Here is a 22,276-nt window from a genome sequence, read left to right as displayed (position 1 = left end):
GATGGCTGTTACAGGATAGCTTTATTCCTTCAGACAGATCCATTATGTACAGCACTTGGTATCAGACACAGCAAGAAGAAGGATTTTGCTTTCCTCCAACAAATAATAATAAAAAAAAAAAGACAGTTTCATTCCACAGTGAAGATCTGTACAAATTTTCCCGTTCGGCAAATTCAGTCCTCTCCTGTCTCTGTTCCCCTTGTCCCCAGCTCAGCTCCTCCTGCCTTCACCTCTGGGGAGAGGCACCAACCTTTGGCTTCTGAGATTTCTGCCAGGCTGCTGAGGCTGGGGGAGAAAACCATCTGCAGGAGCACTGATGGGGCTGGCAGGAAGGCTGGGCCAGTGTGCTGCAGTACAAACCAGGGCGCTGCCCACACCAGCAGGCTCTTGGGTGGCAACCAGTGAGGAGCTTGGGCAGGAGAAGCAGTTTTGGGCTGCCCCCAGTTTGTCTGCCCACGAGGCTCCCTTTGTGCATTTGGGTATTACGCTGTCACCTCTTCCCCCCCCAAAAGGCTCCATCAAGGGCACCAAGCCAACTCCAGATCTGGCTTCCACCCCAGCACCAAGACCAACCCGGGACAAGGGCTGGAGCAACCCTGTGTGACCCAAAGGCACCGGCCAGGGCCGCAGAGCTGGTCCCTAGGAGAGCTGCTGTGGAAGCAGGGCCCCCCAGCACCCCCACAGGGCTGGGGACAAGGGGGCAATGCCCAAAGGAGAGCCTGGCTGGGTGGGGAGGTGGCACTGCCATCCCTGGAGCATCAGCCAGCTTGGGGAACAGGGCAGCACAGAGCTGCGTTCACGCAGGCCAGCCGTGGTGGAGAACAGCTCCGTCCAGGAGCCAAAGTGTGGTTCAGAACCAGAACATCAATTTTGTGAAGGGAGGGAGAGGAACAGAAAACAGCCGTGAGGGGCTTGGGGAAGCACAGAACTAAAGGCCTGCACACACAGGACACAAGCCACAGCCAGCTGTGGCCAGCACAGCCTCACACCAGTGGCACCAGTGTCCCCACACCGGGCCCACCACTACCAGTTGGGCTCTGTCCCTCCTGCCGCAGTCCTCAGCCATGGCACGGAGACACAGGCCCAGGGTGTCTGCGCGTGGCCACGGCTCAGGGGGGCAGCTCAGGCTCGCCTGGTGCTGCAGGGTCTCTCCTTGAGACAAGGCAGTTCTGCCTTTCACAACTCAGGCTCAGAGGAAAACCCAATTTCCGTTTGTCCCGAGGCTCCACCTCAGCCAAGGGCTTCTCACTGGGGTCCCTTTTCCTCAGGCAAAGGGTAAGATACATCCAAGTGCCACTGCCCAAAGCCCCAGGGGCCAGTTCCTCACAGTCTTGACCCCAAGGCTACTACTGACGCTTGGCTTTATACGGACGGGAGCGTTTCCGGCGGTCGGGCTTCCTCTGCTTGTGGAGACGGCCGATGCTGACTCCCTGCCGCCTGCGGACGGAGATGTTCTGCTCCACGAGACTGGCCAGCATGCCTGCAGGGACAGAGGCAGCACAGCTGCTGTAATGAAGTGCTGTGAATGGCCACCACGCGCTGGAGAGGGTGCTGGCATTACTGACACCAAATCACGGCCTTCCCTCTCTCACCCCAAGCCCACAGAGCTCCCCACAGCTCGGTGGGGGGAGGTCCCAAGCTGAACCTGAACCCCACGCCCCTGTTTCCACATCTCACCTTCCTGCGCCAGCATGGAGATGAAGGTACAGATGAACTCATCGTAGTTGTGGGTTCTCCTCTGGTCATCAATCTACAAATAGAACACAGATTCATACGTAATTACAGATGGGGCAGGGAGAAAGGAGAGCTCACGGGGCCAAGAACTGGTGTAGTGCCTTGCCTAGCCCCAGGCTGAGGGGAACAGAGCAGGAAGGGTCTCAGCCCCCAGCCCAGCACACAAGAAGGCACAGGAGGAACACTGCCAGGCCTCCAGGCACAGAGGTGCCCACCCTTCCTCCTAGCAGTGCTGATGCTCAGCAGTGCCCCAGCTGCAGAGCTCCCCCACCCTCCTCCAGCCTGGGCTGCCCAGGGGCCTCAATCTGCCCTAGGAGGAGCGCTCCTGTACCTGGCTGTGCTTGGTAACAGGACAGAGCTCAGGTGTTCCCATCACTCTTCTCAGCTGAACCACCCTCCCTCCACTTTAACATAAGCTTGACCACAGATGGAAGCCTTCAGGGAGCTAAATCAGCAACATTAATGATCCAGCAACAAACACACCTTGAATTTCTTCCTCTTCTCCACCTCTTCCTTCAGGCAGGCCTCGTAGTTTGCAATCTCTGCCTCCACACACTTCAGCAGTGCCAGCAGCTCCTGACAGGACCAAGCAGAGCAAACGTGAGCAGACGGACCTGTGCCTGCCAGCACACAGCCCTAGAGCTGCAGGGGTGAGCTGGGGGTGTTCCTCACTGTGCTAGGATTCATCAAAACAAAAAACCACTTGCCAGAGAGGGGAAAAAAATAAAACAGCATTTCATTATAGGGAACATCTGAGTGAGGATAATCAATCAGCTGGTGCTAAGGCTAGCCACCAGTGAGCTGTTGTTCACAGGCATGTTCTGCCTGAGCCCACCCCTGGTTCTTTTCACTAACACAGCTTGAGGATTTCCCTTCTGAGTAAAACAGAAGATGTTTCCAGGCAGCTATCCTGCAGGGAGACCTCCGTGTGCTCGTGCTGCCCAAGCCTGGTCTTGTTGCTGGCTAGGGGGCAGAGACAGGCAATAAAGTTAGGGCAGGCTGGGAGCTGGGGTGCCAAGGGACCTGGGCAGGGTCTCGGCAGGGTCCCCAAAGTAGAGCACGGAGAACATCTCAACCACACGAAGCAGCAGCTCTACCCGCTGCCAACACGGGCATCCCAAGAGGATATGAGGCACAAAACCTGCACTGCCCTGTGCCTCAAGGCACGGCGGCGGCGGCACGCGAGCGGGACACCGTGCACATGTGGTTCGGTCACTGCCGGTGCTGCTGCGTCTCTGGGCGAGCACAGGGGGGCTCCGTGTTCCTAGGGCCGTCGCAGCACAAAACTCACCTTGGGAGAATACTTTTCCCCCCCAGGGTGATCACTGGTCCTGCCAAGTCCCACCTTCTCTTTGCTGTCACCGGCCTCACTGCCCTCCTTCTCCTCCAGTTTGATGGCAACCTGGGCCTCTTCACCGGGTTTGATGGACGAGGGGGAGCTTTTCCCCCCATCTGCGCGCAGGAGAGAAGCGTTAGGAGCCACAGCAAAAGGACGCAGCCCCATCACCACGGGGCACCCCCCCCCAGGGACTGCGGGCACCTACCTGCAACAGCCAGCGGGCAAAAGACGCCGTCCTCTGTGAGGTGCAGCAGCCCAGAGCTGATGATGGGCCCCAGGTCCCTGACGGCCCGGTTGTAGCGCATGCAGTCGATGCGCAGCAGCCCGTCCTCCTCGCCGAAAAGGACCTTGGAGATGTGGGAGGTGACGGGGCTGGAGGGGCGGGTGGGGTTGGCCGAGCGGATGGGAGAGCGCAGCGGGGAGTTGAAGGCGCTGCCGATCTCGGAGGCGGTGTCGGTGCTCTCGTTGCTGGGGGTGGGAGAGGGCTGGGAGTGAGTGACAACCGCCACGGCAGCTCCGCCGCTGCTCGTCTTGATGGACAGGGGGATGGAGAGGTCCTTCTGCGACTCTTTCAGCTTCTCGGCCAGGACGTTGATGGTGTTCGGCTGGAGGACAGAGAGCTGGCCGTCCGCAGCCCCCGCTGCGTGCTCTTGCTTTACTTGTCCTTTCCTTTTGTACCTGCCCAGGGATGCAGAAGGGAAGGTGAAGCTGGGGGGAAGGAGCTGGAGAGCCCAGCTGCAGCAGCATGGGCACTGCCAGCCCCACACTCAGCACCTGAGGCCATGTGCTAGGATGAAGCAAGGCCTGGAACGTTTCTAGGTTGCTCTCGTTGCCACCAGCATCTCTGGCAGCAGCCCACCCCACCAAGCTGCTAGCTGCAGGTACTCTTGCAGAGCGGTGAAAAAATGAAGCCCCCCAAGCACAGCACACCACATTTCCTCAACCACCAGGCACCCTGATGTGCAGCTGAAACCCTCTGCCCAAAAAGCCTGGTAATTTGTCAGCTATGAGGTGACCTTCCCCAGATCGAGCTCCACCACCCACACAGCAACCAGAAACGCCCTAGGAGAAAGAAAAGCAAAGCTGGGCAGGCTATGAAGGAGCCCCCCAGTCACCCCATTCATTTTGTTCAGGAATGTTTGGAGAAGGGGGGAAGCAGGGAAGCCCCAGATACACAGTTACTCAGGGCAGCCAAAATTCAGAGTTGATTATGAAGAGCAACAGAAAGGTTTCACAAAATCCAAGGAGTGAACAGTAAAATGCCAGGCAAACTAAAAAACAGTCCAGATCGCACACACGTTGCAGTCACAGACTGTAACACAGCTAATCATGCTCAGGAAAGAGATCTGGAAGTCACTGCAAGCAGTTCTGCGAAGGTCAGCACCCCTCAGAGCCAGGCACACAGCTAAACCTCCCTCTGCCCTCTGCCTCAGCTCGAGCCGTTACCTGATGGCTGAGTTGGTGTTACGAACTTCCTCTTCCTCATCATCATCGTAGTCATCCTCATCATCCGAGTACTGCTGGTGCTGTCGGACCGGGACCCGGCTGCGACCCACTCCTGCCGCCAGGTCTTCCTCCTCCTGCAAAACACCACCGCTGACAGCCTGCCGACTGCGGGGTGAGGAGGAAGAGCCCCGTGGACAGAACTCCTGTGTACACTTGCTCAGCTGGAAATAGCTGCTCCCTGTGCCCCTGAGGAACAGCTGCCACCTGTGCAACTGCTCTGGCTGCGAGCTTGTCCGTGGTACTTCTGGATCGAGCTCGGTGCAGACCAGGACCTGGATGCGGAGTGTCAGCAGCCAGGAGACACCTGAGCTCACAGTTTGGGTCCATTTAAGCATTACTGGCTTGAGTATACCCAGGTCAGCAGGAAAAAAGGAGCTGGGCTCTGTCCTTTGCCACCCCACAGCCCTCAACCCAGATCTTCCCCAGTCCTCCAACGGCAGCTCCTGGATGTGGTTCCCACGGGAAGCTCTTTCCTCTGCACTTGAGCATGAAGTCTGCAGGAGAAAACTGTCCCTGCCCAGCCGCCTTCACTCCAACATCAATGTTCCCCCACAACGCAGTGATTCACACCAACCAAACGACCCACATTAGAGCCAACCTCTTTTGTTGGGTCATTTTTTACCTTCTGCCCTTCCAGCCCGAGCAGCACGAGGGCAGGCACGCCATGAGGCAGGGAAAGGGCCGAGACCTGCTCAGCAACAACCCCCTGGAGGTGGGGGACTCGGAGCAGAAGGCCAGCAACACCCCTGACAGGAGCCTGGAGCTCCAACCCACCTGCATGGGCGACTTGGCGTAGTTGTGGTTATCCAGGAAGGCCGGCAACCTCTGCATGATGGGGTTGGGGTTTGCCGGAGGCGCCCCGTTGATGGTGCTTGCCGACGTCTTCACCACTGGCTTGGAGCGGGTGGGTGGGCTCTGTGTGGCCACGGGGTGGCCCTGGCTCGTGGGCTCATCAGTGCTGTCTGCAACACAGGCACCGCGCAGCCTCTCACTTCCACTGCTGGCTACTCAGCGCCCTCTGCCACCCCTCTCCTGTCCCACAAGCTCGTATGCTCCACCAGAGCACGAGCAGAGCATCACAACCGCTTCCCACCCCGCTTCCAGCTGTCACAAGTGTCCCCAAGCTTAAGCCCTCCCCCTTTTCAAGCTCCGTTTCCCTCCAACACTCCTCCCAGGCACTCCGGTATCTACAGCAGGCCTGGTCAGCCACATCCCAGCACGCTGCACGTGGAGCTGGGGCCAGAGGAAAAGAAAAACGAAGCCAACCATAGAAGTTTCTCAAGCTCCAGGTCAGCCAGACACCATCCCCAGCCTATGCCAGGATGTGCTCGCTTCAGAGCGGGCCACGCTGGCTTGAAACACCCCTGGCACGGGGACCTACCTGGATGGGTGCTCTCTGGAGCCACGGTCTTGCTGCTGGCTGGCTTTGTCTCTTCGGTAGACTGAGATTCCTGAGACTTCTGGGTCTGGATCAGTTCAGGCTGAGTGACTCGGATAAGCTTGAAGGCAAACGATGGAGCAGAAGTGAGCACCAGAGCAGGGCGACCCAAAGCACGCTGCTCCCCCTAGGGCATCACCGAGGGAGAATGTGCGAGGGCAAGCCAACCTCTGAGCACCCACGCACACAACCACCAGCTTTATGGACAACCTCCCAGGTGAGCAGCAAAAGGGCAAGCAGCAACAAGGATATTTCCTCTTCCCAGAGGAGGTCTCACAAAGAGGAAAAAAACAAACAAAAAAGAACCACGCAGGGTCCTTACAGCACAGCGAGATCCCCTGAGAGCAGAGCCTGTTACCATCTGAACCCTGCACTCCCTCGGGACCCGGGCTCTCCTACCTGCTGCAAGGCCTCCAGCACGGTCTGGCGGTTCATCTTCAGGATGTGAAGCTTGGACTCGTACTTCATCCTCCGATCGGGCACCACTGCCATCAGGTTGAAACGGATGTCGTGGTACGGCTCCCTGCGGGGAGTCAGAGCAGACCTCACGCTGACCGACCCCTGCGGCACTCCGCTAGCTCCGGGCCTCCAACGAGGCCGTGCCTCTGACCACCACCCTCTGAACCCAGCTCTTCAGCCAGGCTTCAAAACACCTCGCTGCCTGCTCATCTGACACCATAACGCTGCTGCTTCTCTACGAGAGTCTCCCAAGAGACAGATCAAAAGCCTCGCTGAAGTCAAGGCAGAGAATATCCACGTCTCTTCCCTCATCCACAAGCTTCCCTCATCCACAAGCCAGTCAGCTCACACCCCAGGAGGATGCCTGGTAGGTCAGGCACCACTGCCCCATGGTGTGCTCCACGCTGACTACCTCTGATCACCTTCCTGTCATTCACGTGGCTGGAAATGGTTTCCAGGACAAGCTGTTCCATCACAGTTCCGGGGGTCCAGGTAAGGCCGACTGGCCTGCAGTTCCCTGGGCTCTCCCTCTGACCTTCTTGAAGGCAGCAGTGACATTTGCTTTCCTCCAGTCCCCAAATTCCTCTCCCGACTGCCCAGATCAGCACCTGCCCTCCAGCAGATACCAGGAGGGCTGAAGTCCCCCATGGGGAACACGAGGCTACTTCCAGCTGTCTGTGGAAGGCCTCACCCACTTGTCTTCCTGGTTGAGCAGCCCACAGCTGACACCCGCTGCGATGCCACCCGTACCCATCTCCTCTCTAATCCTATCCCTCGAGCTCTCAGCTGGCTCACGATCCACCTCCACGATCCCAACAGGACTGCAGCCCCGCACCTGCGCACAGATCCCTAATTCCTTGCGTTTCCTCCCATTCCTGTCCCACACGGCGCTTCGCAGGGACTGCACCACACTGAGCACAGCTCCTCCGCACGCTCCAGATCTCAGGGGCAAAGAAAGGGACCGGGCAGCGCACCCACACCCCTCCCAAGCAACGTTGTCACCCCCACAACTCATCAGAGCCCAGCAGAAATGACCCAGGGGCAGAGGAGATGACCCAGAACCCGCAGCAGGGCTGGGACATTACCCTGCAGTGGCCAGGCCGATGCGCTCCATGATCACCCTCCTGGCTTTGTCCGTCCATTCTTCGTCGTCAGCCCACGGCCCTGGAGAAAGGCAGAGCCAGAATTAGCAGCGCAGGGCCTGAGAAACAGAAGCAAAGCCCTAGCAGGGATAAGCACGTGTCTGAAAGACAGAACCAGCCGGATTGTGAGAAGAGCACCCCGAGCAGTACTGCTGGGATCTCTGCTGGGGACCTCAGCCCTCAGCACGCAGCAGTTATTTGGCACAGGGAGCAGTGAGGAGGGGACAGGTTCTGCTCGTGATGCCACATCGCCGAGCTGCAGAAGGACCTCACGGCCCTGAGCAACTGTGGAGGAAAGCAGCACGGCTGGAAAAAAGCAACACGATGCATCTAGAAGTAATTGTTTTCTACACACAGACTCCAACAGAGGCTCCAAAAGGAGCTGTCAAAACTCAGGATGAATCTGGGAGCCGCTGGAATGATTCTCCACGAATCCCAGCTAACGCTCACTCACAATGAAATACAACACAACGTGGACAAACCAGGCTGTCCCTCCAACCACGTCAACGAGCAGTGGCAGGCAGGTTCTTACCGTGGTCGATGGGATAGACCTTCAGCCCGTCCAGCTCAAACAGCCGCCCCTTGATGGGGACGTAGCTGACGAAGTGAAAAGCCTCCATGGTTCGCACAGCGCTGATGCCGTTCTGCTTCTCCGGCAGGTGCCGAGGCTCCGGTCTGCGAGGGCGAGAGGCAGGAGGTGAGCGGGGAGCCCGCTCCAGCAGAACCGCGCTGCGAGAGGCATCCTGGCTCACCTGGCATGGCTGTTGTGGGCCTTGGCCAGCTCGGGGGCATTGCCGATGGCATAGCCTTTGCTCTGCAGAAGAGCAGGAGAGGGAAACAACGGAGAAGTGGTAAGAAAATAACAAAGTGCTCCACCCGCCAGCTCCCCGCTCCCTCCGTCCACACGCAGGGCTTGAAGAACAGCTCCCAGCAGCTCGTAACTGCGCTCTGCTGAGTTACAAGGTAAAGACCCGTGAGGAAAGGAACACTCCAAGGAGACGTGAGGGGGGATTACAGCTGTAGAGAGCACAGACTGCGAGCTAGGTGTGAAGGCAGGAGTGCATTTGACCACAGATCAAATTCGCGACGCTCAGGCAGCCACAAAGGGCTGCAGAGAAGCCAGCTCGCCACAGCAGGGTCCTGAGGGGAGCAGGAGAGGGTCACAGCGCTGCGCAGCCCCACACGCCTCCACCCCCTACCTCGGGGCTGAATCCTTTGGTGAAATCCTTCATGCGACTCAACGTGGGGCCCAGGTCCACATTGTTGCAGTTCAGGAGGACGCTCAGCAGGGCGTGGGTGGCGCAGGAATTGGGGATCAGCTGGGGGGCGACACAAGGACCAGTCAGCAGCAGGAACAGCGCTTGTTTGATGACCCCCCTGTCACCAATAACCCAAAAACCGCTCGTGGAACAGCGACCTGAGGTACAGCTGCTCTCTCGGAGGGGCAGAGGAGATCGGCCTCCTTCAGCAGTCCCCACCATGCCCCTGTGGGCACCTGCTGGCAGCACGGGCCCTAGTCAGGCTCTCAGCCCTCCCCTGGGTCCCTCCAAGCTGTGGCTCAGGGCAGAGACCCCCGGGAAGGAGATCTCCTTCCCCACCCACAGCTCCTTTTGCCTCACCACCCAGGGGAGATCTCGCCACCAGCCCTCCCCAGGGTGCCCCCAGCCCACCTGGTGAGCAAAGAACATGTTATTGACGATGTCATCGTCGATCACCGACGTCTCATCCACCAGGGTCGAGACCTTGCGGCGCGAGCGGCGCTCCTCGATCCACTTGAAGAGGAAGATGAAGCCGTACACGGGGCTGCGGAGAGGAGTCAGCGGCTGCAGCGCGCTGGGCAGAGCGCACACAGCTCTGGGGCTGCCCCGCCGCCGTCTCACACGGCAGGGAAAGCAGAAGCACCACCACGTCTCGCTGGAAGCGACCACGGGGCAGAGGGCTTAATCCCTGAAGGCTGCCCCACACCAGGTCTTGCTCTGTGCATTTTTGTGCCTGGGGCCCATCTGCCCTCGCAGCCTGTGGTGCCAACTGGGTTATCACACAAGCAAGAGCTCGCCCACCCCAACGCTGACCTCTGGGACCGATGGCCTTCTGTGCGCCCTTCCCAGCGCCTGGCGAGGAGCTCCCAGGCCCACAGACGCATTTTGCTCAACAAAACCCCGCTTTCGAGCCCGTGACTTACCCCTGGCACTTGCTCTGCAGATCGTAAATCTCCTCGACCTGCACCCCCTTGACCCCTGCAAACAAAGGGCAGAAGCTGGTACCGAGGCTACCAAGAAAGGGCGAGAGGTAGCATGAAACCAGCTTCCCAGGAGGGCGCCTCGGACTCACCAAAATCTTCGACCAGGAGCGTGAAGAGACCTGGAAAGGGACAAAACCCAAAGGTTTCTTCTTAACGGAAAAGGGAAAACCCTGGGGGCTTCACCTCTAAGCTAAAAAATCCCCCCCAGCTGGGATCCCAGCTCCCAGATCCAACGCGGGCACAGCAGGACGGGGCAGCGCGGGGCTGTGACACACACACAGCGTGCCGGGCTCTTCGGGGTGACAGCGTTGTCCCCCCGCCCGCCCGCAGCCACACACACAGGGTGTAGGAGCCACCTCACAGCCCTCGGTCACCTGCGAGGCTGGGGACAGCCAGCAGCAGGCAGCCCCCCCCAGCTCACACAAGTCACCCACTCCTCTATTTGGGGCTGTTTTGCAGAGCACCGAGGAGCTTCAGCAACATCCCACACCGTGGCACACCCCAGCTGCACCCCGCAGAGCCCCCCGGGCTCGGAGCCCCCCTGAGGCTCCCTGAAAGCGCCCAGGCCCTGCCTCCCACCTCCCACCTCCCTTGTCCCCCCCCCATGAACCCTGCTGGGACTCCCCCACCCCACGGCCTCCCCGAGCCAATTGGGGCCTGGAGGTGCTTCCACCCCCACAGCACCCCCCCCAAAACAACCCCCTCCCCACACACATCCCCCTCAAAGCCCCCAAAACCCCAAACAGCACCCCCACCCCTCACAGCCCCCCCATAGCCCCCCCAACCCCTCACGGACCCCAAAACCCCAAACAAACCCCACACCCCTCACAGCCCCCCCACCCCCACCCAGCCCCTCACAGCCCCCAATCATCCCCTCAAACCCCGCCCCCCTCACAGCCCCCCGTAGCCCCCCCAACCCCTCACAGCCCCCACAGCCCCTCCACACTCCCCTCACAGCCCCCAAAATCCCAAACAGCACCCCCAGCCCCTCACAGCCCCCAAAAACCCCCTCAAAGCCTTCCCACCCCTCCCACCCCCCCATAGCCCTCCCCATAGCCCCCCCAACCCCTCCCAGCCCCCACAGCCCCCACACACACCCCCCACCCCTCACAGCCCCCCCCACACCCCCTCACAGCCCCCCCACCCCCACCCAGCCCCCACATACCCCCTCAAATCCCCCCTCACAGGCTCCCCACCCCTCCCAACCCCCCCAAACCCCCCTCACAACTACCCCAACCCCCCACAGCCCCCCTCATAGCCCCCCACCCCTCATAGCCCCCCACCCCTCACAGCCCCCCCACACCCCCTCACAGGCCCTCCCGCCATAGGCCCACCCCCCTCACGGCCCCCACCCTCCTCAGAGCCCCCCCCGTTCCCTCACCGGGGTCGCTCTCGAGCTCCAGCCAGCCCTTATTCATCTTCCCGCGGCCCGGCCCGTGCCGCCATGTCCCGTCCGGCCCCGCCGCCGCCGCCGCCGCCCGGCCCCGCTCCGGGCCCCCCCCCGCTCCTCCTCCTCCTCCTCCTCCTCCTTCCCCCGGCCCCTCCGCGTCAGCACCGCGCGCCGCGTGACGTCACCGCGCCGCCAGCGCCGGGCGCGGGAGGCGGCGCCACAGAAAGGCCCCGGCGGGGGGGGCACGGCCCGATGGGGGGAGATCAGCCCCACACAGGGCTCAGCCCCACAGCTCAGCCCCACACAGCTCTGAGTCTCACAACTCAGCCCCACAGGTGTCTCAGCCCCACACAGATCTGGGTCCCACAGTTCAGCCCCACACAGGTCTGAGTTCCACAGGTCTGAGTCCCACACACGGCTCAGCCCCACAGTTCAGCCCCACGCAGGTCTAAGTCCTACAGTTCAGCCCCATGCACTTCTGAGTCTCACAGCTCAGCCCCACACACAGCTCGGCCCCACAGTTCAGCCCCACACAGCTCTGAGTCTCACAACTCAGCCCCACAGGTGTCTCAGCCCCACGCAGGGCTCAGCCCAAAAAAGGTCTGGATCCCACAGCTCAGCCCCACACAGGGCTCGGTCCCATACAGGTATGAGTCCCACAGTTCAGTCCCACAGCTCAGCCCTATGTAGGTCTGAGTCCCACTGGTGGCTCAGCCCCACACAGGTCTGAGCTCCACAGGTCTGAGTCCCACAGTTCAGCCCCACACAAGTCTGAGTCCCACCGCCCAGCCCCACACAGGGCTCAGCCCCACACAGATCTGGGTCCCACAGCTCAGCCCCACACAGGTCTGAGTTCCACAGGTCTGAGTCCCACAGTTCAGCCCCACACAGGTCTGAGTCCCACAGCTCAACCGCATAGGCGGCTCAGCCCCACAATTCAGCCCCATGCAGGTCTGAGTCCCACAATTCAGCCCCATTCAGCTCTGAGTCTCACAGCTCGGCCCCATACAGGTCTGAGTCCTACAGCTCAGTCCCACGCAGGGCTCAGCCCCACAGCTCAGCCCTACACAGGTCTGAGTCCCACAGCCCAGCCCCACAGCCTCACGTGGGGCCGGGCAGCACACCCAGGGACTTTGCCCCCACCAAAGGCGCCGCACCGCACGCAGCCGTTGTGCTGCAGCACCAGTGCTCGTAAGGGAGGAGCGATGATATCACCCAGCCCGGGCTTTGTGCGAGCTATTTTGGGGTTTAATTATTATTATTTTCTTTCCCCTTCCTCTGCCTTCGAACAATGCCGGGCCCGGTGGGGCCGCAGTTCACACCATTGTGTGGGGCCGTGCTGCCCGGGGAAAGGGGAGATCCTTATCAGCCCGGCTGCCGGAGCTCCCAGCAGGCGAGTGCCTCACCCACAGCGGCCTGCAGCACCCATAGCAGGGCAGAGATCTGCGTTTTGGGGAGGCCCTGGGGCTCAGCAGCCGCCCCCCAAAACCCACCGCCCCCTCTGCCTGTGTCCCCTGTCGTCCTGGTGCAGTTACTCGCTGGCTGTGGGACCTTACCCCAAGCCTCTCCCATGTTTACCCAGGGATGGATCGAACGTGCCCACAGCCATTTGCCACCCTCCCTGACCCTGCCCAGCCCCTAAACAGTTTGTGGTTTCCCTTGGGGGCAAGATGAGGGGTTGAAGCGGGGCCGGGGATGAGCCTGCGATCCCTTTCCAGGAACGGGAGCAGCAGTGCTGGCCCTGTGCCTGCCCTGCTTCTGCTTTTCCCCTTTCATACAAAGGCCGCTCTGCTTCCCAGCACAGAGGCTGGGCTCGGGCCAGGGGCTGTGCCGTGAGAGCCCCTGTCCCACGCTGCACCCGTCCCAGCATGGCCCCAGCCTCCCCATCCAGCCGACGGGGCTCAGTTTTTACCCCTGAGAGCAAGTGCCTGTCCCAGGCTCCAGGCCGGCGCTATGGAAAGAGCCTGGACACCCCACAGGTGAAGAGGGGGCTGGCACTGTGCTCGGCCCGTTTATTTGCAGAGAAAGCCAGCAAGCTCCCCGGGGTCACTGCCACCCCAGTGACCGTGGCTCCATACCCACCCGAGGCAACCGGTGGTGGCACCTGGCAAGAGCGAGGGGCCCAGTGCCGTTGCATCTCCCCCGCACGCCCCGCTTTGGGAGGTGGCTCTGCAGCCCCCGAGGTGACAGGGACCTGCCCAGGAGCCAGCCCTGGGGCCGGGAGGATTTTGTGCAGCCGCAAGCCCGCTCGAAGACGGGTCCCCTGCTCTAAGTGGCCGCAGCTTGCCGGGGCACGCGGATCCTCTCGCCCTGGGGCTTGGCCGTGCGCGCCTTCTTGCCTGCATCCAAGCCAGCCAGGGCGAGCTTGCCCTTGGCCAGCTTGCCCTTGCGGTGGCCACACCAGAGGCGCAGGCACTGCTCCTCCACCCGCTGCCGGTCAGCGGAGCTGACGAGGTGCAGGATGTCCTTGAACCAGGCTTTGGGAGCTGGCACTGCCTGCCGGGGCTCCGGGCAGGGCGGGCGCTCGTCCTCGCGCTGCCGGGGGGAGGCACGGGGCAGCTGCTCGCCCCTGAGCACCCGCAGGGACGTCCTGGCCACCGTCTGCGTGAAGCCGTGCTCCAGCGTCTTGCAGGAGTAGACCCCGGCGTCGCGGCTGTGCAGCTGGCGGAACAGCAGCCCTCGCTCCGTCTGCAGCACCCGCTCGTCCGTCTTCACCTGGCGGCCACGGCCGTGAGGTTGGGTCCTTGGCAGGAACGGGGATGGGGGAAGGAAGGGGAAGGGCAGGCGCTGGGGTCTCACCTCATCCTGCTGCTCATCCGGGGGTCTCTGCACGAACCACTGCACGCTGGCCTGCGAGGAGCGGGGCACGCACTCCAGGAAGGTGCTGTTGTGCTCCATGCCGTACAGCACCTTCTCTTCAACGTGCTCAAAATCGTCCACTGGGGCAGAGACAGAGGCACGCTCGTGGTGGGGACAGAAGTGGGCACCCTGTGGGGCCGAAGCGCCCGTCCCCCACCACCACCAGAGCTCCCCGGGCTCCCCCAGCTTCTCCTGGGGGGCACCGCGGGCTGGGGCGCTTCACCCCAAGCCTCTCACCGGTCAGGTTCTGGTCCAGACACTGGTACACGGGGCTGGTGTGGCGCACGTAGCGGCGCTTGCCCGAGGGCACGTAGCGGGTGCAGGCGGTGCCGTCCCAGGCGCAGTACGGGTCCCTGGCCAGGCAGCACTCGGCGCAGGCGGTGCCGTAGCTCTCGCACTGGTGCAGCCGCACCTGGGCCACCCCCAGGCTGGCGCCCACGTAGAGCGTTTGCTGGAGGGCAGCAGCATCATGGTGATGCTCGTGGCGGTGACACCCAGCCCCATGTTGCACAGCCTCTCCCAGCCACCCACCCTCGCCCCCAGCCCCTGAGAAATGGACTCACGCGCTTGACGGAGATCTCCATCTGGGTGATGGGCACGGGCGCCTGCAGGAGAAGGAGGCAGGCATGAGGCCAGACCGAGCCTCTCCCCAGGGAGCCCTGGGCATGTGGGGTCTCTGGGGGACACCAGGAGAGTGGGGAGGGGGAGAGAAAATGCTGCGCATCCCCCGCTTCTGGCTGCTGGAGCCTGGAGGGGGTGGGCACCCTGGGAAAGAGGAGGACAGGAACCCTCCTGGTGCCCAGCGGCACGGTGACATCCCTCCAGCCGAGCTCTGTATCCCCATGTGCATCCCCTACCCACACCCACAGTGCCCACCCCACCGCTCCCTTCCCTCGCAGCAAAACTCACTTTAAAAACCTGCAGCTCCTCCAGGACGATCTCCTCGGTCCCGGCCGAGTTTGGCTTCTGCAGGACCACCACCTTCAGCACCGAGCCCGCATCTGCCAGGAGGAGGACAGAGACGCGACCTCCAGCCCTCGCGGGCCACCCCGGCACCCATCCCCTGCGTGCCGCCCGCCCTGCCCGCCCCGCTTACCCGTCCCCAAGAAGAGGACGTCGTGCTGCCCGTCCTCGGCGTCCACGCGGTCCACCACGAGCTGCAGCAGGCGGTGCTGCAGGTCGGCCTTCACCAGCAGCGGCCGGCGGTGCCGCGGGCGCACGGGCTTGTGCATGAGGGGGTGAGCGCGGGCAAAGTGCAGCACCTCGTCGGGGAAGTCCTTGGTGGTGCTGTAGGGCCGCCGGGGCTGGTTGGTGGTCTTGCTGGGGCACTGCGGGGACAGGAGGGACCCCGTTCGCCCAGCCCGACTTGGTGAGAACTGTTTGGGTTTCTCCCCAAAAGAGGAACCTCGGGGCGGATCCCAGAGGGACCCCATTTGGGCAAGGGGGGCTCGGCCCCATCGCCCCCCGGCCTGGAGGAGGGGATCAGCCCCCCAGGGACCGCTCACCACGCCTGGGCGGGGGTAGGGCACGCGGCCCTCGTAGGCTGCCCACTGGTGCAGGGGGCTCTCGCGGTGTGCGAAGGGCCCGTTGAAGACCTCGCGGACGTCGGCCATGCGGTAGACGCAGACAGCAGAGCCCCGAAAGACGTGGCTGGAAGGGGACGGCGAAGGGAGCTCAGACCCCGTCGGTGGTGATGGGCAGGCCAGGGCTGGGTGTCCCCAAGGGCTGGGGCTGGTGCTGAGCCACCCACCTGACGGTGCTGAAGAGGGCGTAGATCTCCGGGCTCTTCCCATCCCTTGTCCTCAGCAAAAAGACATCCTCTGCGGAGGAGAAACCCAAGCCCTGGAACTCGCTGGTGGCCCAGGGGCCTCCCAAAGCCACCAAACGAGGGAGCGGCACCCGCAGGGTCCCTGGGGTGCTCCCCACGCCTTACCCAGCTCGTCAAAGTGGGTGTCGATGCCGCCGGGGCCGGGGACAGAACACAGCAGGCGGGCTTTGTTGAAGGTGCTCCACTTGTTGACCAGCACCCTCTGGCCTCCAGCATCGTTCTGCAGGGACGGGGAGCGTCAGGGCCACTGCTACGACTGAGCAAACAGCCCCTCGGCAGCCCCCTGGGTGGGGAGCACCCGCCAGCCTTCTGCCCCACCTTCCACGTACAGCCACCGCTACAAAAACCCATCCCAGGACTTCTGTCCCCAAAAAACGGGCGCAGAGCCGACCCAGGGGTGATCCCCCTGCGGTGCTCGCCACGGTGCCGCTGGTGTCTCACCACGCAGACCCGTGCCACCCGGCTGACGACGGCGTGCTCCCTGCCATCTGCCTCCACCACCTTCTCCGTGAAGAAGAAATAGGCCTTGTCGTTGTCCCGGTCGTCGTTGTCCGGGATCAGGAAGGCCGCCACGAATTTGGGCTCTAGGAAAGAGCTAGGAGCATCAGGTGGGGACAAAGGGCACGGCTGCCACCTCCATGCCATGCGTGACAGCGGGGAATGGGTGAGGAAAGCCCAGCAAGAGGGCTCCCCCCGTGCCCCCCATGCTGTGCCGTGGGGCTGGGGGCACTGTTACCATTGAGCAGGCGCTGGTCCACCTCGGTGCGCAGCGCAGAGCGCGTCCCCGTGCTGCGGAAGATGCCGGGGTCGCGGCCGAGGAAGTCCGCGGTGAGGCCGGTGTAGAGCTCCCCACCTGGCAGAGACACCCTGAGAGCCCCCGGCCACCCCCAGCTGGTGGCACGGGGACCGGTGTCCCCCTCCCCTCAGCCCCCCGGTCCCTGCGCCCGGCACCCCGAGGTCCCCGGGGACGGCAACCCACCGATGACCGTGCTGGCGAACGCGCCGTCGGGCTCGTGTGGGCACCTGCCCCGGCCACTCTCCACGCTGGTGGGATCCAAGCTGAAGGCATGCTGGGGTTGGGGACAGTGAGGCTGTGACGGGGACACACCGGGGGGGCCCACCTGGGGCTCACACCGGTGACTGGGGACTGGGAGAGGAGGAAATGCCACCCACACCGCTGCCACCACGGGGACACCGTGGCCGGAGAGGTGGGGAAGGGCAAGGGCAACACGGGGCTGGTTCCCAAACGGGGCAAACACCAGATCCAGCATCCCCACTCAGCCTAAAACCCCCGGGAAGGAGGAAGATGGGGACAAGGAGGCTGAGGACACCACCCCGAGCCAGGCGCCTACCTCGCCGCGGTGCCCCACGTAGACGAAGGCGCAGACGGGGTGGAAGGCGCCGGTGCCACAGGCCAGCAGGTGGGTCCGGTTGTAGGGGTGCAGCAGGCGGATGTAGTTGGCGCAGTCGGTCTGGGGAGAGGGCCACGAAGGGGGAGGCTTGCAGGGACCCCGCTGCATCGCCCCCCCCCAGCGACACGGGGCCTCCGAGCTCTGCCTGCACCCGGAGGTGCCAGAGGTGCAGCTCACGGCTCCGCCAGGGCTTGCCGGGGTTGGGCTCTGCCAACCCAAGCCCCCAGCTCATCGCAGAGGGGCCGGGCTTTTTGCTGGGCCTTCCCTCATCACGTTCCTGCACGCACTGGGTGAAGTGGTGGAAACAAAGGGAGGAAACGCGGGAGACAGAGCTGGAGCCCCACGGCCGCCCTCGGCTGCCTCCGGACCCAGGGCAGCCCCTGACAGTGCTGCCCAGGATGGTCCCTTCCACTGGGGACACCTTCCCACCCATCGTGGGGACACAGCAATGAGGAATTCACCCTCCACACCGTGGCCATATCCCCTGCACCCCCCAAAGAGCTCACCCCAGCACCCACCGTCCTCTTCCTCCACCTCATGTGGACAGGGGAGGCAAGATGGGACGGTCCCCATCGGGTTTGTCCTTCTGCTCGGCTGCTTGCCCAGCCCTGCCCTCCCTCCTCTGCGGTCCCCTGCGCAGGGCGTGAGGCCCCTGGCTGCTGGGAGCCCCGCCACCGAGCTGCCCCAGGGGTCCCCGGCCTCCCCGCTGTTTATTTTCCCTTTGCAAAGAGCCTCTGCAATGGTGAGTTAAAAAAAATACACGTAAGAAAAAAAAAAAAAAAAAAAAAGAGTCGAGGCTCTCCCAGCTTGGATCTGTCAGAGCTTGGAAAATAAACATGCTGGGAGTGATTTGTCTGGGCTGGGGGAGCCTGGGGGCTCTGGCCGGCTCCCCTCCTGCCTTACTCCTGTTTCATGTCAGGGCAGGGGGGACGCAAAGTAATTGCAAAGAGGGGAACGAGGTCACCGAACCGGATCGAGCTGCAGATTTCCCATCGCTGGGGGATGGCCGGGACGGCCGGCACGGCGCACCCCCCTCCATAACCTCCCTGCTGAGACCACGCGCAGCTCGGCGCACGGGTACCCTGCCACACAGGGATGCTGAGAAGCTCCAGGACCGGGGCTTGGGACCCCCTGAGCTCAGGTTTCCAAGCTCCTGCCTGCGTGGGGCATCCCAGAGATGGGATGTGGAGAGCCCAGTGCAAGGATCATAAACAGCCAGGCCTGGGCACCAGCTCCCTGCCTCAGTTTTAGCCCCGTGGTGCCACAACCTGTCCTAGAAGTAACCAGCTCCAGGGTGGGGTACAAGGGGACCCCCTCAGCTCAGGGGCGCGGGGAGAGACTCACCCCTGGGTCCTTCCCCTTCCGAAAACACTCCTCCGTCTGCCCGGGCAGGGGCGGCCAGTAGATCTGGAACACAAAGAGCCTTTTGGGGCAGGTGGAGGGGACGGCAGGCACTGACCCCTTGGGAAGCCACATCCCCAGCAGGACCCTGCTCAGCACCCAGGAGCTGCGGGTAATTGCCAGCTAATTGCCAGCTAATTGCCAGCTAATTGCCCTCCGACCGCCACGGTTGGGCGCAGGACGCTCACCTCCTTGGTGTCGGTGCTGGCCCTGTCCAGGCGCAGGGAGTAGAGCGCGTCCTTGCCCCCAACAAAGAGCCGGTCCCGGTACTCGTCCAGGTAGAGCGTGCGGAAGCCCAGGAAGCCTCGGTGGCCAAAGAAAAGGACGGAGCGGTTGGTGCTCAGCAGCTCTGTCGGGCAGGGAAGGCAGCGTCAGCAGGAGCCACCCCAGCCCCAAAAGCCCCCAGGGTGCTGGTTGGTGTCACCAGCGCTCCCGTCCCCAGGAAGGAGCCCTCTCCTTGCAGCAGCCAGGGCATGGGAGGATGCTGGAGCAAAGGGGCATCGTGGTGTGGGGTGGAGGTGTCCCAGTGTGGGACAGCTGGGCTTGTGTGCAGCCTGGAAGGGTGGTGGGAGCGCTCACAGTCGGGACACGCAATGGGGCTCATGCTCGGCGTGAAGGCACGGGCACGGGGACACCGCATCCCAGGGGAGGACATTGCCGCTGGGCCCAGAGCAACCAGCTCCAGGCTCCCCAAGCGGGTCGGTGCCTGAATCCCATGGGATTCCCAAACAATAGGAAATGACTTCAGGGGTGACACAAGGGGGAAGTGGAGGCTTGCCAAAGCTCAACGCCCCCCCAGCTGGGAGGGAGAGGGCAAGGGGAGGCGGTTCGGCTTCACTGGGCCCCGAAACCGTGGCGCCGACCCCGGGCCAGGCCTCCAAGACAGCCGAGCGGAGGAGGAGGAGGAGGACAAAGAGCCATTGACGGCTGTCCCCAGATGCACCGCACCCTCTGCGGCCTGCCCTGGGGGAGCCTGCAGCTGCTGCAGTCCCTGTCCCCAGCCGGGCTGTCCCCTCCACGGCTCGGATCTGTCCCCAGGAGCAGAGGAGGCACTGGGACTGCTCGGCTCAGCCACCAGCAGCCCGGGACACCCGGTGGCCCCAGCCCCATCTCTCGGGGTCATTCGGCCCCCAAGCACTCCCCCTGCCAGCATCTCTGCTCCTCCTGCTTCCCTGGGCCCAGCCCGGGAAAACACCGGCGTCTCCTTCTATTCTTGCCCAGCAATAATATTTTCCCAGCTCAGAATAACATTGGCAAAGCCGTCGGGCTGCTCGTATTGTTTCAAGCAAGGCTTGCCCTTCTCCCCAGCCCCGGCAAATTCCTCCTGCGCCTCGCCTTACGCTGGCACCGGGCACCTTCCCCCTCCAAAAAGCATCACCCCGCCATGCCCCCCGTCCTTTCCCCAGCATGGGGGGCCCCAAAGAGCCCCCCCCCGGCTTTGCCAGCGCCACCACAGCAATTCAGGAGCCCCCTGAGGGGATGACAGGGAGCTGGGGGCTGCGACGTGCTGGGATGTGCGGCGGAGACATGCCCTTCTCCACGCTCAGCCCCGCTGCTGGAAGCCAACACGGAAGGAAAACGGGGACTTGGAGCAGCAGCAGGGTGAGCTGGGGACACGGCCACCGCCACCCCAGCAATGCCACCGGGGGAGGTGACAGCCCGGCACCCCCCCGGCTGCGGAGCACGGAGACTTCCCCTCTTTCCACCTCAAAAGCCGCTCCGGCGAGCGGAGCCAAGCGCACCCCGGGCTGACAAACTAAGTGAAAGCAGCTTCGGTTTTGCCCAGCGTTCATTTCCGAGGCTGTTCGGAGGCTCCTAATGGTTTTAATTGAGACGTTCGTTTGTTTCGTGGGAAATCTCGGCTTCTGCTTCCAATTTGGAAGAGGAACAGAGCAATCAACTTAAGAAGGCAAAAATAAGAAATAAATAATAATAATAATAAAAAAAAAAAGCTTCAAAAGGTTGCTGGTTCCCATGGGGAGCCCGCCTGTCCCCAGGAGTTCCCACGGGACCGACTTCGTGCCGGAGCCCATCAGGCACCGAGGCAGCACCCAAACCCCACAGCCCAGCTCTGCTGGGGGCCCCAAAACCTCCCCGTGCTGCTGCCAACCCCAGCCTGAAGCCGCAGGACCCCGCCGTGGTGGGCACCTGTCACCTCCTGGGGCGAGGAGCCCCCTCTGTGCCTCAGTTTCCCCCTTCCTACACGGGGCTGGCTGCAAGAAGGACCCGGGGCGCAGCCAGCATCCCCCCCACCAGAGCTCCGCACCCCAGTGCTTGGCCGGGGGGGCCCCCAGCAGCTTGCCCTCGGCTCGGGGCTGCGTTGGGCAGCTCCTGGGGCTCTGCCCTTCCTTTCCCCGGGCATTACGCAAGTGTTGGTTTTCTCTTTTTAGAGGCTCCTCGCTCTTTTGGACGCGCCCCCCCCAGGCTCTCCAGCCCCCCACCCAGGTGCCAAACCGGGCTCCAACCTGCTCGGGGGTTAAGCCGGGGGCTTAATGAGGCAGGGGCAGGACAGCGGGGAGGGTCTGAATTAAAACCAGGCGGGCAAAGCACCCGCTTGGCACCCAGGGGTGCCGGCAGCAGGGCAGCCCCCCCTCACCCCGTGCCTCAGTTTCCCCAAAACGCTTCCCTGCTCCCCGCATCCGCGGCGCCCGCACGGCAAGGTGCGACCTCCCACCCCCATCCCGGCCCCAAAAACCCCTTTTCCCACCCCCTCCGGCCCTAAAAACCCCTTTCCCACCCCCTTTTCTCCCCTTCCCGGCTCACCGCGGTGGGGCAGGCGGAGCCGGGGCAGGCTGCGCCCCGCGGCCAGCAGCGAGCCCCAGAGCCAGCAAAGCGCCGCCGCCGCCGCCCGCATCCTCCTGCCGGGGCCGCAGCTCCCGGGATCGCCGCTTTTTATGGGGCCGCAGCTCCGCCCCGGCCCGCCCCGGCCCCGGGCGCTCCCCCCCAGCCCCGGGAGCCGGCGCTGGGGGCGCCCCAAAGCATCCTCTGGGGAACGGGTGCGCAGGGTTGGGGCAGGAGGGTGCTGAAGCCGCTGTCCCCGCTGCTTCAGCACCCCCCGAGGGTCGCAGGGCACAGGGTTTGTGGCAGGGAGCAGCAGCTGCCCGGCACTGGGGTCCCCTCCTCGGTTCCCCCCACGTCGAGGACTTGGAGCAAGAAGGGGGAAGGAGGGTCCCCCCCTCTCCAACCTGTCTCCAGACGGTGCTCCCCTCCCCAAGCACGGCTGGTCCCATGCCAGCTGGGGACACGAGGTGAGCAGGGGGGACAGGAGGGGACCTTGGGGACCAAGCACCCCGGGCCAGGCACCCCAACCCCTCTGCTGTGCCCCCAGCCCTTGGCACGCAGCACCCCAGCAGCGCACGGGAAGCCTGCGGTGCGTGCAGGGCTCTGCAGCGCTGCCGGCCCCAACTTGCCCCAAACCGCCCCGATTCAGCCCGGTGAGCCCCTGGCCTGGCTCCCCGAGGGGGAAGGCAGAGCAAAAAGCTGGAGCAAACGTAGCACCTTGGGTGGGGATGGGAGCAAGAAGCAG

The 22,276-nt window shown here is 63.3% G+C and overlaps 2 protein-coding genes across 4 annotated transcripts; both read right to left on the bottom strand.

Annotated features, from left to right (window-relative positions):
• Window positions 1-24: 24 nt before the first annotated feature.
• On the bottom strand, window positions 25-11,361 carry BAP1 (BRCA1 associated deubiquitinase 1). 3 transcript variants are annotated; one of them, XM_084292787.1, is made up of 17 exons: window positions 11,242-11,361; window positions 9,950-9,979; window positions 9,801-9,855; window positions 9,289-9,421; window positions 8,818-8,937; window positions 8,371-8,432; window positions 8,151-8,293; window positions 7,562-7,640; window positions 6,417-6,540; window positions 5,961-6,078; window positions 5,354-5,541; window positions 4,520-4,653; window positions 3,279-3,751; window positions 3,026-3,186; window positions 2,218-2,310; window positions 1,678-1,750; window positions 25-1,480 (listed from the first exon to the last, which is right to left on the bottom strand). In XM_084292787.1, exons 1-17 carry the CDS (start codon window positions 11,276-11,278, stop codon window positions 1,347-1,349), a joined length of 2,157 nt encoding a protein of 718 aa, XP_084148913.1. In that variant the 5' UTR covers window positions 11,279-11,361; the 3' UTR covers window positions 25-1,346. The 3 variants fall into 3 exon arrangements, with proteins under 3 accessions (XP_084148913.1, XP_084148914.1, XP_084148915.1); XM_084292788.1 differs by having other exon boundaries at window positions 3,080-3,186; XM_084292789.1 differs by lacking the exons at window positions 25-1,480; window positions 1,678-1,750 and having other exon boundaries at window positions 2,236-2,998; window positions 3,080-3,186.
• Window positions 11,362-13,245: 1,884 nt separating this feature from the next.
• Window positions 13,246-21,607, bottom strand: SEMA3G (semaphorin 3G). Its single transcript, XM_084292951.1, has 16 exons — window positions 21,514-21,607; window positions 18,939-19,099; window positions 18,694-18,756; window positions 17,290-17,409; window positions 16,917-17,007; window positions 16,674-16,790; window positions 16,379-16,521; window positions 16,043-16,157; window positions 15,860-15,929; window positions 15,615-15,759; window positions 15,206-15,437; window positions 15,019-15,110; window positions 14,673-14,714; window positions 14,347-14,560; window positions 14,050-14,189; window positions 13,246-13,965 (listed from the first exon to the last, which is right to left on the bottom strand). Exons 1-16 carry the CDS (start codon window positions 21,602-21,604, stop codon window positions 13,519-13,521), a joined length of 2,283 nt encoding a protein of 760 aa, XP_084149077.1. The 5' UTR covers window positions 21,605-21,607; the 3' UTR covers window positions 13,246-13,518.
• Window positions 21,608-22,276: the final 669 nt, after the last annotated feature.

Source organism: Netta rufina, assembly GCF_964035555.1.
Source record: "Netta rufina genome assembly, chromosome: 10".
Classification (NCBI taxonomy): Eukaryota; Metazoa; Chordata; class Aves; order Anseriformes; family Anatidae; genus Netta; species Netta rufina.
The sequence above is the reverse complement of the archived record's forward strand: the minus strand, read 5'-3'. Positions and strand labels throughout refer to the sequence as shown.